Source organism: Protopterus annectens, chromosome 1.part1 (genome assembly GCF_019279795.1).
Source record: "Protopterus annectens isolate FY-2018-M chromosome 1.part1, PAN1.0, whole genome shotgun sequence".
Lineage (NCBI taxonomy): Eukaryota > Metazoa > Chordata > Ceratodontiformes > Protopteridae > Protopterus > Protopterus annectens.
In genome coordinates, this window is record NC_056726.1 from 648,511,324 (window position 1) to 648,528,342 (window position 17,019).

The 17,019-nt window shown below is 40.6% G+C and overlaps 1 protein-coding gene across 1 annotated transcript in view; it reads left to right on the forward strand.

The window, feature by feature from the left end:
• FANCG (FA complementation group G) overlaps positions 1-17,019 on the forward strand; it is a 1,917,581-nt gene that overhangs the window by 303,599 nt on the left and 1,596,963 nt on the right. Inside the window, exon 3 of the mRNA XM_044077386.1 lies at positions 15,046-15,177. Within this exon, the coding sequence (XP_043933321.1) occupies positions 15,046-15,177 (132 nt within the window). The remainder of the gene's footprint in view (positions 1-15,045; positions 15,178-17,019) is intronic.

A 17,019-nucleotide genomic window follows, 5' to 3' on the forward strand; every position in this document is an offset into this window, starting at 1 on the left:
GGCCATTACTCTTCTTCCTCTGGCTCGCTTCTACATGCGCCTTCTTCAGTGGATGTTGTTCACTCAGTGGTCTTACCAACAACTTCCAATGCGTCACCAAATTCTGGTGACACAGATTTGCAAAATCATCTTGCTTGGTGGATCACTTCTCCCCAGATTCACCAAGGCAGACACTTTGTACCCCCATCCCGGTAGCCACTGTCACCACGGATGCCTCCCTGATCGGGTGGGGGTCATTATCAGGGCAGGATGGTTCATGGGACATGGCAACCGCTCGAGTACCACCTGCACATAAATGTCCTAGAGATGAGAGCAGTGCTTTTAACGTTGCAAGCCCTCAACGACTTTCTTCCTGTAGGGACAATTGCAGTCCACACAGACAACATGTCTGTAGTTTGGTATATCAACAAACAGGGCGGAACCAAGTCCTACCCCTTGTGTCGAGAAGCGCTCAGACTTTGGCAATGGGCGATCTCCTCTCATCGGTTTCTGGTAGCAACGCACATCCCTGGGAAAACCAACATTTTAGCGGACAGATTGAGCAGAGCTATTCTCATGCCTCACGAGTGGTCTCTCAAGCAATCTATAGTGGAAGAGATTTTTCTGGAATAGGGTCGCCCATGTTGCGATCTTTTTGCTACTCCCCAAACAGCAAATGCCCAGACTTCTTCTCTCTTCCTCTGCCAGGCCATCCCCAGAGACGCTCTGACCCAGGATTGGCCCCAGGGACTTCTTTATGCCTTTCCTCCTTTTCCCTGATCCCTCAAGTTATCCAGAAAGCAACCGTTTTGAGAGCCAAAATGATTCTCATTGCTCCTTATTGGCCTCGACAAATTTGGTTTCCGTTCCTCCATCGTCACCTTTTGGTGCAGCCGTGGCATCTGGACCCAGTGCCAGATCTTCTGATTCACCAATCCGGTCAGCTGCACCGGTCTATCCCTTCTCTCAACCTCACAGCATGGTTGCTCCACTTCCTTCCTTAGCCAGGCTTCCTTTGATCTCTAACCCCGTTAGAGACATTTTAGTAGCTTCTTTAAAATCCTCTACCAGGAGGATTTATACAAGCAAATGGAAACGTTTCTCTTATTGGGCTAAAGCCAAGAATATTGATCCCTTCACTGCCCCAGTTCAGGCAGTTTTGGATTTCTTAGCGGAGATTTTTCATGCAGGCTCCTCTTCTTCCACAGTTAGAGTTCAATTGGCTGCTATCTCGAACTTTCATGTCGGGTTCGCAGATCACAATATTATGTCCCACAGGCTTTGTAGAGCCTTCTTGAAAGGAATTTTCCTCCTGAAGCCTCCAGTCAGGAATCCTCCTCCTCAATGGGATCTAAATTTAGTGCTGACATCCTTGATTCTTCCCCCCTTCGAGCCAGCTGTTTCTTGCTCCCTGAAATTTCTTTCTTGGAAAACCTTATTCCTAGTAGCTATTACATCGGCCAGGAGGGTGTCTGAACTTCATGCTCTATCGGTTCGACCCCCCTATTTGGTCTTTCACAAAGACAAGAGTATCATTGAGAACTAATCCGACCTTTTTGCCTAAGGTCGCCTCAAAGACTAATTTGAATCAATCCATTGATCTCCCTGTATTTTTTCCAAACTATTCAAACAGATCGGAACAAAAACTACATTATCTTGATGTCCACCGCCAACTCGGATATTATTTGGACAGAACTAAACAATTTAGGAAATCCGATCAACTCTTTGTTTCCTATGTTGATAACAAGAAAGGCCTTCCTGTCTCAAAAGTGACCTTATCTAGATGGCTTTCTTCTGTCATCTCTGAAATTTATCGGCTCAGGGGAAAACAGCTGTGCTCAAAACCTAAAGCACATTCAACTAGAAGCTTAGCTACTTCTACAGCCTTTCAAGCTAGACTTCCTTTAGACACTATTTGTGCAGCGGCCACTTGGGCCACTCCTCATACTTTTGTTTCCCATTACAAATTGGACTTGGCCTCCAGGGACAGAGCCAGTTTTGGCTCTACAGTCCTCAAGAGTCTGTTCCATTGAGCCACCCAGGACGCGGTCCCATCAAGCAAGAATGAAGGCGAGATTGACAACTTAACATTGAGAAGTTATGTACCTACCATAACGTTCCATGTTAGTTGTCTTCTCTCGCCTTCTTTCTTGCGACCCTCCCTCCTTCCCCCAGGCCTGGACAGACCTTTTTCTACAAGGAATTATTATGCTGAAGACCATTCAGAGCTGGTCCTTCTTCCATCCTGTAGGCTTTTCTTTCTTCCTTTGGGAAGTGTTTATGCTTGGTGCTATTGCCCCTTTGTCATCAAACGAGATCTGGGTACTTACCGCCTTGCATCATGGGATATGGGGCTGCCTCGAGCTGGTAAAAGTGACTCTCGAGCTTAGCAAGTGCCGAGTCGGAGCCGAGGATCGGCTCCGAACCCATCAAGATCAAGCAAGAAAGAAGGCGAGAGAAGACAACTAACATGGAACGTTATGGTAGGTACATAACTTCTCATTTTGTTATAACCCCTCTTTAAAAACATGTTTTCAGTTTCCATTATTTCTTTACGAAATATGTCATCGGCACTACACAACCTATGAAGCCTAAGAAATTCACTGTAAGGTAGCATCGCCATCAAATGTGAAGGATGACAGCTGGTTCCATATAGGAATTGATTCCTCTGATTAAATTTTCTATGGAGACTAGTCACAAAACCCTTAGGGTTAATAGAAAGAAACTAATTCCATCACAAAATGTGACATTGGAGTGTCTCCCAGAAAATAAAATAGGGCTTGAATACCTATATGATGTTTAATATTAGTATACAAGCTCTTAACATCCATACACAGCCAAAACATTTTTTCATCCCAAATCTTGTTTTTAATTTTCTCCAAGAAATCTTGGCTATCTTTAAGGAAGGAAGCTGTATTCAAAACATATTTTTCAAATACTCTTGTAAAAAAACACTAATGTCTTTTAAAAAGTATTTTCTAGCTAATACTAAAGGCCTGCCACTTAGCTGTTTAAGGGCCCTTATGCATTTTGGGTAGGCAGTAAAATGCCGATATAATACTATTATCTACCATGAAATTTTTATCCACATCCTCACTAGTGAAATAGCCCAGTCGTTGGCTCTTATTCAACAAAGCCTGATACTCCGTAATCGCCTGTAAATAATTGGATATATCACATTTTTCATACACTTCCCTATTATTCAGATGTGCATAGCACATATCAAGATACTTTGTAAAATACATTATTACTATCTGATGGCTTAACCACCATCTTTTTATCATTACAACATTTTATCAGAGCTAACCATTGTTGCTTAGTCAAATTAAAGCACACATCAGATTTCTAATTCATACATTTCGAATACAGTTGTTCAATCTCAAAATTCAATGTAGAGATATAACTTTGTATACTAGTATTTTTAAAAGTGGGAATAAAATCACTTTTAACCGTAATATTACATGTATTAAATCAACAGTAAGCATTCACTTCATAATCAAACAAATCATCCTGTGACAAAAAGCAGGAATTAAAGGACTCATCAATACTATCATTACATTCCATCTCAACAGGGTATATGCCCTGATGAAAATGTGCTAAATACAACTTTGTACTTAAAAGAAAATTTTACTTTTAAGTTTATACAGTCTAGGCCAATCCAGTTGGAATAAATTTAAGTCCCAAGTTTAAAACAGACAAAACAGTATCTGAAATTTCACAATTAGAAACATTTACAATAAATGAACTAATATTAGTATCACACCTCTTACTTCCAGCATTTCGTCTTATTGTACTGTCCTTGATGCTTTCTGTCAAAACTTTTATGTTGTCCCCAAACCTTCTGACCTCGTAAAAGTTTAACCAGTGTCATTTGTAAGGCAGTGGAAAGAATCATCATAGATCTCATAAATAAGGATATAGATGACCTCCAAACCTTAGATCCTTCCCATTTTGGTTCTGTCAAGGGTATGTCATGCCTGCTAAACCTAGTATACTTCTTTAAGAATGTCACCAGCTCCATAGGCGAAAGCAAAGCTGTGCCCTTAGCCTGTATTGGGTCTATATTACGGCATTGAAAAGTCCTTTCATCGAACAACTTTTAAACCGAAAATGCCATTAATAGAAGTCGATTTTGTGGGGGAGGGGGGGGTGCACCCCCCACAGCCACTGCTAAATATATATACGAACTTCAAAATCTCGCTACAGTGAGGAAATGGCAAGTTTTCCGATCTTCACTGTACCGCAATCTCACAAAAGTGACTTTTATTAACGGCATTTCCGATTTAAAAGCAGTTCGTTGAAAGGACTTTTTGATCCAGTGTCATAGACCCGCCTGTATTGACTTGGCCAAATCCCACGTTCAGGCATCATTGACACACTAACCCAGTTGAATATCAATTCCTATTTTGTCAGGTGGGTTGCAAAATGGTTCACAGATCGACAACACTCAGTTAAAGTGGGAGACTTCACCTCTACCAGCAGATCTGTCACCACTGGGGTCCCTCTTGTTTGGCATATACTTCTCTGAAGTCCAGGCCAAAATGGAGGGGATGTGGCTAACCATGTTTGTGGATGACTGCAAATTAGGTGCTATCACTGAATCCACTAGCGATGTCAGCCTTCTTCAAAAGGGGCTTACACAGACCAATGATTGGTACCAAAGCCCTGGTCTTAAAGTAAATGCTAAAAAATGCATCATCATTCCCTTTGGTAAAAATAATGTCCCTGCTGATTATAAAATAAACAATAATACCCTAAGTATCAATTCTGTAGTGAGAGACCTGGGAGCACAAGTTGAATGTGCCCTCAACTTTGACCACCACGTGTCTTCTGTGGTGAGGAACGCATTCTACGTCACTCACCTGATTAGCAAAGGCATTTCTTCATTAGCAAAAGAGGTTATACCTCCCCTGTACTTGTCCCTCATCAGGCCTACTGTCCAGTGTAATACTCCCTTTGGTATGTACCTTACCAGAAACCTGCCGCAGCTTGAGAGACCTCAAAGATTTCTAACTAAGAAAATTCAGGGTCTCCAGCACATGTCTTATGCAGACAGACTGAAGTCACTGCCACTGTGCTCAGTAGCATATAGGCTGCATAGGGGCAACTTGTGTATGGCTTACAGAGTCATCTCTGACCCAAATCTAATGAAAATGCTGCACATCCGTTAAATTGAATGGGACTAGAGCCACCCGTTCCAGGGACCTCAGTCTAGCCTGTGACATAAATAGGACCTGCTGGAGTGACAGCTGCATCTCTCAGAGGTTGCCACTCCTTTGGAATAGTCTTCCAATCCATGTGAAGCAGAGAACCTCCATGGCCCTGTTTAAGCGCAGCCTGGACAACTGGATGGGAAATTGTAAATTTCTGCTGGGATAGCTCCTGCTTCTCTCCTGGACATGCGTAATCCTCGCTAAAAAAATCTTGAGCATAGACGATATCTTTCAAGTATTCTATTGGGATTTTATGGCTAGGCTTGTAAAGACCCTCAGGTCAATAACCTAGTAACATCATATGAACCTATTGCATCTATTTGTATTCCACATAAAACTGCTATTTTGGAGCTTAAAAATGTTTGGAATAAATAATCAGCTTTCAGCAGGGAAATACTACTTGTAGGTGGGGATTGGAATGCGATTTGCAACAATGAGGATATATCTGGTGGGCCTAGAAGTGAAAATATAACAAAAGGAAGTAGATTTCTGAAGAAATTTATGAAAAAAAATTGTAGGAATGATGTGACTTCAGTAACAGAAACTGAGAGAATTTGCAAATTATTCCCCAAGGTACAATAACTGGGCTAGACTTGATATGAAATTATATTTCACAGGAACATGTCCATTTAATTGAGAACTTTGATACATACACCTCAATAACTATTTCATATCATGCACCGATAATTACTAAGATAAAAATGTGGGTAATGAAGTAAAGATGAGACCCTGGTGCTTCCTCCTCACTTACCTGTTAAGACAGAAATGCATGGAATGGGTAGTAGAAATTATCTGGGAATTATTATAAAAAAAGAGTAAATGGGATAAAATGAAAGTGGAGTTTAAACATATGGTAGAAATAAAAGAAAGAGATCTGGTTAAGAAGTAATAAGAATTATTTAGAGGGGCTGACAAATGTTGAAGTATTACAAAATAAGGGGGAATTTACCAAGCAACAGTAGGTGCAATTACAGAGTTCTAAAGAGAAAGTAAGGGAATACCCTGGATGTATGAGTTTAGGAAGCTTGCTGTTAAGCATCTGTTTTTTGATGACCACTCCAGAGCAGAATGACTTGGATGACAGAAAGTAGTAAGGGTTATTCCCAAACTTAAGAAGCCTAAAGCTAGAAAAATAACTAGAGATCCTGTCGAGTTATTACTGATATTTTGGAAATTTTATGGAAATGTGTATAAAGCCAGAGAACTGGGGAAATCGAGAAAAAGCAGAAATTGGAGACGTTTATGGAAGACTTAAATATGCCAAGGTTAGAGGTGGACAGTGCTCAACAAAGTCTACAGTTTGTCTTATCAGATGGCATGAAAGCTTTGAAGGACTTGGTGCCCAAACCTGTGTTTTTAGACAGCTCAGCTCAAGCTGCCTAATGGTTTTGAGTGAGTGGAAGGTGCCCTGAAGCTTTGGAAGCTGGCCAGCTGTTATATCCTTGGCAGTAAGTAACCCGCATGGCTAATGCTACTGTAGCAGTGATCTTTCACACGTCTATTATGATGAGCTTACTTACACAGCTGTACTTTCCTCATCAACATGGAAAAATCTGACTGAGAGGGATATTCAACCATCACAGGTTATTCTGGTTTTCTTTTTTTTTTTCTTTTTTACCGGATATCCACTTGCAGGTTTTTGGAATCTAAGAGATTTGTGTAGAGTGGGCCTTTGCAATGCATGCCACACTTCGCAGTGATTAGTTAGTGACCAGTTGACCCTTCTCCCTTGTATTCAAACATCTCTGGAGATTTTGCAATAGACAGTGGGCTCATGAGCACATACCCCCCCCTCCCCCCCCCACCAAAAAAAAAATGTGAAGCAGTCAGGCATAGGCATCATCATTCAGTCCACTTTGTGTCAGCTCCAGCAGATGCCTGGCCTATTTAAACTTTGGTTACCTGGGTTGTACCAAGGACTTCATCATTCTTCACCAGTGTAGTTGGCAAAAAATAATTTTTGTTAGGGCAAACATTGATGTTAAAAAAAAAAAAAAAACACTGGTCCTATCCAAGCTTTTGCTGATTTAGAGTGATTAGGTTGACCCTGGAGAGGATTATGTCACCTGAATTCTGTGTTATGGATGTGTACTATAGTTGCCAGGGCATGGACTTTGTGTAAAGATGATAACAGTGGTAACCACCTTATTAGAACTCTGGGAGGCACTCCTTTTACCTGGCACTGAATAGGAGAGCAAAAAGGATCTGCTAAAGTTAGAAAATAAGGCTAGTACTTATTTAGCAAATGTAAACATGTCTATTTTGTTGATTGGTAATGCACAATTCACTTTGTCAGATGTTGTTTGTAAGTTAGAAAAGAGGGCTGCCATTAGTTTACCATTATCTGTGTTGCCGTAAGTAGTATAACACAAGTCAGGAGGGCAGAGGCAGTATTTTATTCCTGATTAAATTTATGTTGCTATTGTGGCACTATACCTTGAGTTTTTAGGTATTTCCTTATTTATTGATGCCGAAGTCTCAGATATTTTTCTGAATGGGAGGGGGGGGGGGCAGCAGAAAGTTAGGTTGGCACTTGTTTGGATTTCCCAGTACACTGCCTTTATATTCTGATATACGGTAAGTAATTTCAGGCAATGTGGGGCAGTTTTCAATTCGATGACTTACTGTAAGTGTCAGTAAGATTACTTAATAGGCTTCTGACAGTTTAGGCATTTAGTGAGAAACCTGTTTGCATCTGGGAAGTTGATGCTAGTTGTTTATCTTGGACTTTGGCTCATAGTCTCTAGTATTCCTCCTGAAATAGAGGAGATGATTATTATGTAACTATTTGAAATCTCAACAGTCAGATTAGCGTGCACTGAAGTACAGATACCAAATGGGTGAAAATCTAAACTTGTATGTACTAGGTCTGAGATTGCCGTTTCATGGAACATTCCCTTTATTCTGAGGTATGGCATCTTGGAGATGGTGTGCATAAATTTGGGATGTGTAGTGGCAAGCCTGTATGGGGGGTGGGGGATGCTTGGCCCTCACAAAAACAGAACTTTAAAGGAAAAGAGTGATCGATATTTACTCTCTTCCCTATAGTAGTGCCCCCCCCCCAGTATTTTGACACTCAAGAGTGTTGAGATTTCAGGGGGGAGACTATTATTAAAGTAGACTGTTGTAGTTAATATTGTGAATTGAAGAAGTGTTAGTCTGTGTGACTGCAGAAAAGCTAGAAGCAAGGTGTTCTTCAGTAGATGTTTTCAAATATGTTTTGTTGAGTGTAAACTATATGGCACAAGTAGGTGGTTCATTTCTGTGACCTCTGCTAAAAGTAATGAGTACATTGTACAGGTGCTAAGCACTGAAAACTCACCCCGCCCACCTGTCTTGAAAATCATTGTCTCCTTCAGAGCTGTAGGTCTGCTTGAGCAAGTGCTTACCTAGGATAAGCAAGAAAGCCCAGCATCAGGACTATTGGTTACAAACACTGCAGTCAACACCAATCATTCTCCAGCTCCTAAGCAGTGAGCACTTCCTGCATACTGAAATTCTTGCAGTTTGCCAACAATGACTTTTCTAATCGGTCATCCTCCAGAGAAAAACAAATAATTCCAGTCATAATTTTCAGTGTATAAATCAGGGAATCTTATTTAATACAGATGAGCCACTTTCTTCAAAAGCAGGCTTGGGTTCAAGTAGCACATGTTATTGAAAAGGTCTTGATGTCATAACTGTAGTATAAGTTTTGATTTTTTTTTTTCTGTGTAGGAAAAGTGTAGTGCCATGGACATGCCGTAGTGAAAATGTGTCCCCCTTTGCGTAAATCTAACCACATAGGACATTTATTTGGTTGGTTCCTTTCTTCTAGAAAGAACTATTTTATATTTACAGACTGCTTCATATCAAAACCTCTCCATAGTCTCCAGGTATTATGAACCAGGCTGGAATAGGAATCCTGTCAATGGCAGGAGTGCCACCACAGTTCTCCAAGGTACATATTTTGTTGTTGGAGGCAGTTTCTCTTTTATTGCCAAGTACTGCCAAAAAGGAAAGCCATAATATGGTGTGCCAGCCCACCAGAAAAAAATATATATGCTTACTAAAAAAACATAGGGGCCTAATTATAATGTTGCATAAGACAGTTGCAGTCTTAAACACACAGTTGATGCTGTTGTCCAATAGATGTTTAACAAATAAAATATATCCAGAAGATGTAGTGGTACAAAAAAGGACTTTTTTCAATTTTATGGATAAATGTGTATATGTAGATGTTATATCATCTGCACATATTTACATTCTTGAACTAATATATTTTATAAATGTGTGTGTGTGTGAGAGAGAACATGTATATGTGTGTACATATCTACAGATTAAATATTTATCCATTAACACACACACATGCATATACACAAAAGTGTGTTTCGTTACACATAAGTTATACATTTTCATATGTTGTACAGTATAATACAATGTAATATAATGTATTTTAATATATATGCTTATGTATATCTTTCCAGATTGTCTATGACTGTGACTTGCTTAGATGACCTGAGTTCACTTAATGACTCGAGTTCTAGAGGAGCCAGCCAGAACTGAAGGGTCAGTGCTGGCTTGCCCATTATGGGAAAAGTGTGGTGGTTCAACTCGCTGCACTGTGGATATCTGTCAGAGGAAATGTGCTCTACAGAAAGCAATAGTCAAGATGTGCACTTGGTCCCTGCCAAAGTATGTATGTGGTGGCCTTCATGAGGTGTATGTTGGAAATTTGAATGTCTGCAGGGAAAGTTATTGCTTACCTTTGTATGTGAAAGTGGGTATGTCACCGCTAATAGAAGAGTTTAGAGCCATATAACATGCTTTGTCTAATCGCTAGCTGGAGAGTGATCTTCTAGGACCTGCATTCTCCCTGACGAGGAAACATGGGCCCAGCTTGCTAGGAATAAATGTAAATGTCATCATGCATATGAGTGTGACATATATGTAAATATCAGTATACATACTCCTGTAAAATGTCTGTGTATATCTACATTTATCTATCTATTTACAGATAGACACACACACACACACACACACACACACACACACACACACACACACACACACACACACACACACACACACACTTCAAATAGTTCCATGGATAAGATCAAGAAGGTACATGGCAAGGAAATATCCAAAACAATCCCACTGCACCCCCCCCCCCCCATGTATTACCGCAGTCTGTGGTTTCTCAGAAGCTTTTTCAGCACAGATCACCACACTTAAAAAGCTTTGGCAAAACTGTGGTCTGTGGTGACACTACCCATAAAACGTGGTTCCTGCAAATTAACTGCTTTTGATTATTTATCTGTTGTGGGCTGTAATTGCTGATGCTGACTCCTTTTCATTGTTTTGTGCTCATATACAAACACATACACACACACACACACACACACACACACACACACACAATCAAGACATACATTTGCATGAATTCATATTTTTATGTTTGTAGGTACTATGTGTATGTTACTTTACATATGTCTGCACACATTTATATGATAGATGTAAGGCGTGTGCTAAGATAATGTTTGCACCTTTGCTTAAACACCCACACATGTAGATATATACATATATTGTAGACATGCGTATGAAAATAACAATATATATAAAATGTAAGTCACGTACAAGTTATGCAGATACACAGATATATGCACATGTCTGTCAATATTTATGTGTGTGTGTATTTTTTATGTATGCGTGTGTGTGCACGTACATACATGCACATCTGTATGTTACACAAGTTTAAGTATTGACGGGAACAAAGATGCCCAGATACACGGTCTCTTGCATGAAACCACTCATGACAATGGTAGGCACACTACATAGCTTGTCAAAGTATATGGTTACAGAGGGAAATTGTTGGAGAGAGTGTGTTGCTTGTGCAAAATTGTGTGAGAGTGCCAGTGGGAGTCAGAAAAAAGTGATACAGTGAACACCATCAGTAAACTACCCTCAAACCACAGATCATCCTAGTATTTGCCACAACTGTTTACAAATTCCTGCTTGCTAATACCTACTTTTCAGTGCTCAGCTTCTCACCACCTGAAATAACCAATGTTCACCCCATAGCGCTCATACCACTGCTGCCTCCCTGCTGTGACACACACACACACACACACACACACACACACACACACCTAAAACAGCACTGAGGGAGCCATCCATTAACTAGTTCCTACATGGTTCCTCCAACTATATGAAGATCGAATATCACCTCTCCCAGTGTATGTTCAGACTGTCACTTATCAAACACTTCTTTGATACAGTACAATATCTTTGCATTAGTATAGCACCCAAACTCCTCCAGAGTTACCTGTCCTAATATTTTACTACCAGCTATAAGTGTATATGGAAGTATTCATACAAAAATGTCAACATGTGTAATAAAATTAATACTGTAATTTTTCCAAGAGTGCTGTTTTTGTGGTAGTCCCCACTGCTGGTTATAAATGCCTGTGTTTCCGCTTTTGTGACATAGAAGAGGCATGTTACAGAATTTCTGCCTTTTTTGCTTGATCAGGGCTGAAAGGTGTTCTTTGACTTTCTGTCCAAAAGCATGACTTTTATTTATTTATTTATTTATTTATTTGACTTAACGCAGTGTCTGAAAACTGCCACCATAATGACGGTCAGTGGACTTAAAAATATTTATTTGCTATAGTAAAGTACTTAGCAGTGGTTCTGCTAACCAAAACAATCCTGAAACACCACAAAAAAAAAAAAAAAAAAAAAAACAATAGGAAACTGTCTGTACAAACATATGAGTACAGAACCTATTAGAGCCTGTTATTGCAGTATAAAACATTACAAAGGAGACGGATTGGTCTGCTGGTTATAAACAGTTTGTTAGTGTCTGAGAAATAATTAAATTTAAATCGAGAGTGAGAACCCACTAAAAACCAGTTATGATCCTCATTCTTTCTAGAACTTGGAGCTTTAGTTTCCTCATGTATTAGGAATTCCAGAAAAAAAGGTGTAGGAGTGTGAAGTATTTTATGGGTCAGAAAGCTGTAATACACTTTAGTGCAACACAGACAGCAGCCAGATGCAAAATTTACTTCTAGTGAACTAACAGCTTTAAACGTTGTTAAAACATCTCAGTGTGGCTTAAACATGGCTATGTTGTTCAGAGGGATCCCTTGTCTCCAACTCAAATCACTAATTTGAGTGGCAGCTCAGGAGCTAGAAGAGTCAGGCTGGGGAGGTTAGGAAATGAACAGCGTCTGGCTTGCCCATCCTGTCGAGAGGGAGTGGTGGTTTCTCGGAGGCCAGTTGCTCCTATAGATGGAGGCTTGCATGACAACAAGGTCTGTTTACTGGGTAGGTGTGAGCTTGGCACTCCCTTTCCAGTGATGATAGCCCTTTGGGCCCATGTTGGAGTGCACGTTTCCTGGAAGGATGTAGGATGTCCCTACAGTGATATGGGTGTTTACTTCATCCACCAAGAGGTAGAGATCGGGCCATAACAGAAATGTATCCATGGCCGATGCAGTCAAAGGTGGAGGTCAGCAAGGGGTGGCATTTTGTAGCCCCGTTGGTTGAGGACAATTAGTGTTTATCCTTAAACACAAATTTCCTGGTGTGGGAGATATGAAGCCTGACCCTCAGATAGCAGAGAGGAGGACACCTTCCTACAACACTCTGATATAAGACTGGTCATCACAGAAGCATACAGTCCTCCATGGATGTCTGCATGTCAGATGCTTATGGTTTGCTGTTGTTCAAGTGATGATAGGGCCCTCTGACTCCGAGAACAGATGAATGAGAGAACTATGTGAGGTGTAGTTGATGATTGACAGACACAGAGGGAGAAAGCATTTACAAAATTAACGCTTCACTCTGCCTTTTTTGTGTAGCAGTGCTTTACAGCTTCAGAATCTTTTGTCATTTCCTGGTGCTACTCATTGCTGGATGTTGTCTGTACAAGGATAGAACTTGACATCTCTGAAAGGTGCACAAGGAAAATTGTCATTCTGTTCTTTTCCTCTTTAATGCCATAGAGGTTCATAACAGGGTTGACTGTTTCCATGTTTCACAGAGTAATCTGGGTGGTCCATATGCTGCATATATATAGTGATTATATTACGAGCTGATAGCTTGTGCCATAGCAGAGTGGATCTTTGACAGTACCTTTCTACAGGCTTTACCCATTATTTTGTTTTCGTGGCCTTGTAAGACAGGGTATTCATTTGCATACTATTTATGCACCTAATATTACTGAATTTTGTGCATCATTGAGCAGCAGTTAAGTATATGAAAAAAGAGAAAGCAAACACGTGTTACACAAGAAAATAGTATGCTGTGCCACAGCTGAGTACATCATTAGTTATAAACTGGTGCAGGTTGTGCAAATACTAGCTGTTCATGGACCTTTAATTAGTCTACATGTTGTTTCACGTTTTTTTGATTTTATATAATAAATCCTTGCACACCTTATTGTAGTCCATTTGAAAACTTTCATAATTCCAGCAACAACCATGATCAAAACAAATTATTTTAAATTTTAATCTATGATTAGCATCTACGTGCATGCACTACACAGCTCTAGCTTCAGGAAAAGGAAGCTAGCAACATAATATGCTGGGTCACAGTACATGACCCACAAACAGGCTGGGGTGCATAAGGGGGGGTGACTAGGAGCAATGCAGATGTTTGAAAGTTGTTTTATATTGATGTACAGCTTGTTTTAGTTTTGTAAAGCCTCTGATGCAATCAAAACAGATGCTCTTCTCTCATCAGGCCAATAATAGAGTACAATGCTGCCTTTGATATGTTCCTTTCCAAACACCTGCAGCAAATGGAGAGACCACAAAGGTTAATTACAAAGAAAATTCAGGGTCTTCAAGATCTGTTTTATGCGGACAGACTGAAATTGTCACTTTACTGTGTCATACATACTGCTCGGAGGCGACCTGTGCCTTGCATATTGAGCAATCTCTGACCCAGCTTTAATGGAAATGCTGCACATTCGCAAGTCAAATGGCACACAGGTCAGTCACTCAAAGGACCTTAACCTGTTATGTGACATCAACAGAACTTGCTGGAGAGACAAATTTGTCTCAGAGGTTTTTCCACCTTTGGAACAAGCTTTGTACTCATGTTAAACAAAGCCCCTTGTTGGCCCTATTTAAGTGTAATTTGGATGATTGGATGGGTAACTGGAAATTCACCCTAGGGGTTCCACCTGTATCCCTCTTGGACAGGGGCAATAGGTACTGATTTTAGTGTCTGCTTGAACCAGACACCCTTGGAAATATGGGTTGAACTTGGCTAGACTTGTAAGGGCCCTGGGGCCATTAGCCTAGTAACCTCCTATGATCAAAGCTCCAGAACTTTAAAGGTACATGTTCTGATTGCACATGACATTTAAGCTAGGTACAGCTGTTAGGAAAGAGGTCAGTGGTTACTGCACTAAGTAATTACATGTATGTTAGAAGCATTATCTGTCATGATCACTCTTTCTCACTGTGTGTGGATATCAAACTTCTAAACAGATTACAGAAATAGAATAATGTAAAAGGTATTAAACACACAAAGATTGCGTGGATGAGATTGTGTGGATGAGATTCTGTTTATTCCTTCCTGTTTGGCTAACACTAGTTCCTACAAATGGTGAAGTTCACTGTTAACTCTTCTTTTGAAACTGACAGCATGCACTCTGATGATTATCGGTGTTTTCCAAAACAGGATGTTGTATTTCTATTGGAGTGTTAATTTTATAGAAGCTGTAGAGATGTGCTATTACCGTTTAACAAAGCTGCTGCAGAGTCCATTTTTTCAGTGTGTTTGACTTTTCCATGACTGTGAGTTAAAACAAGCTGTGTATTCACCTCTTGTGTTGTTTCTTTGTTTTACTTTATAGGGCTGCCACCTACAGTTCACAGTCTTCCTGTGGAGCTAAAAGTGTTGTACAATACTGTTGTTTTAGATATTGGTGTCTCAGACTGCATCACCCAAAAGCATGCCAGTATGTTAAGCCAAGGACTTTGTAGAGGTATGAACTTTTTGATATTAAATTTTATTTATTCAGTTCTTCCACCTCCTTCATTGATGGTGTTGAATCCCTGTTTCATTCTTGTACATTTAGCACAGTCTTGCTAGAAAGGTGCTAAGATAGGCACATAACTTAAAGAGGAGAATTGATAAAGCATTTTACTACTGTGGGAGAGATGTAGGTTAAACCAGAGTGCAGTATGATGCCAACAGTACTGTCTATGTCAAGGTTTGTAGTAAGGGTTTACTACACATGCTTGCATGCTAGTAGCTCTCAACAAAGCAAGTGCTTGAACTCCCTCTAACCCAATCTCCTGTTTCTACGACCCTATAAACCATGTATCCCTACCCACCCCTAAAACTCCCACCAGTTCCCAATCAGAGGTCTTGCTTCCTTATGCTAAAACTTCACTTTCCCCTCCCTAAAGCTAAAGTCACTTATCACTCTCTAAACCTAAAACTTCAACCCCCCAAACCTAAATTCCCTAGTTGCTCCCTAACTCTAAAAGTCCCCTTCCACTCCTTAAACCTTAAACTCTCAGCTTAACCCTAAAACTCCTTTCCCGCACCCGTCCCACTGCTGTTGCAGTAGCTCAAATTTGAATAATATGTTCGGGTAAGCTGTGGCAGCTGCATGCCTTAACTCATATTCGCGTTTGAGTGCAGGTGGCAGCCTACATAAGCTACAAAACATATGTCATGAGAGCTATGCATAGACATTTCTGAATACACGTGAGCATGTTTAGTTGTTTGCATACATGCAGCCATTATCCTGTGAGCCTCAGTCAGAAAGCATTGTTATTTTGATCCATCTCGCAAGCCAAAAGAAAATATATTTGGCTGATGGCCATTTGATCCTCCTCCATTCCACCCCTGCCACCTTACTGATAAATTTTCAAATGTATCGATCCAGTGTGGTCTGCTCAGCCTGTATTCAACCTGTGGGACTTTGCATCTGATACTGGCCAATTCTAAAGTCTTTCGGCTTGACTTGGCTCTGCCTCCCTTACCCATAACTCCCTGCTCTTCCATGAACTCCTCAGATGTAGTTTTCCACCATTCATAATCTGCAGCTTGGTCCTTGGCTTCACTTTTTAGGAGTTTTTCTCCAAATTTATTGCTAGGAGTCTTGATATTTCCCTTTATTTTTCCCCATTTTGTTATAGTGATAAGTTTGTGTGTGTTTTTTATAGGTAGGTAGGTAGTGTGTGAGTTTTTTTTTCACTAAAGTTAGGTAGGTCAACCCTTTCTCTCCACCTCCTCCTGGGTTTTGAGTTTTGTGTGTGTGTGTGTGTGTGTGGGGGGGAGAGAGAGAGAGTGTGTGAGTGTCTCGCAACATGGACAAGGGGTTTAAGAAATGCATCTGTTGTGGCGCAATTTGCCCTATCAAGATGCTCACCTTAATTGTGTATATTGCTTAGACTCTGGGTGCTCTATTTACAAGAGCTTCTACTGTTGGGCCTTGAACGAGCACAATGCTAAGCTTGTTCTTAAGGGCCTTTGACGTCTAGTTTTTCTGTCGGTCCTAAGGCTTCTCCCCCAGATCCCAAGACTGGGTCTGAGAAGCCTTGTGTGCATAACTCCAGACACTCCTGTTGGGAGTCCAAGAGGTCATACTTTGCTTCCATCTTGAGGATTGCTCACTTGGATTCTCCAGGTTAAACATCCCTTGGGTTTCAACTTTTCTGGGTTCTTCAGTGCCAGCTTTGGATCCGACATCTCTGAGATTATCACCTTTGGTGCCAGAAACTTCAAAAAAAGCCTCACGGGTGCTCCAGTAGTCTCAGTCCATTTCTGGTTAAAGGGGCACCTTTGGATAGGGTAGCTTCCCCCTTTTTCCAAG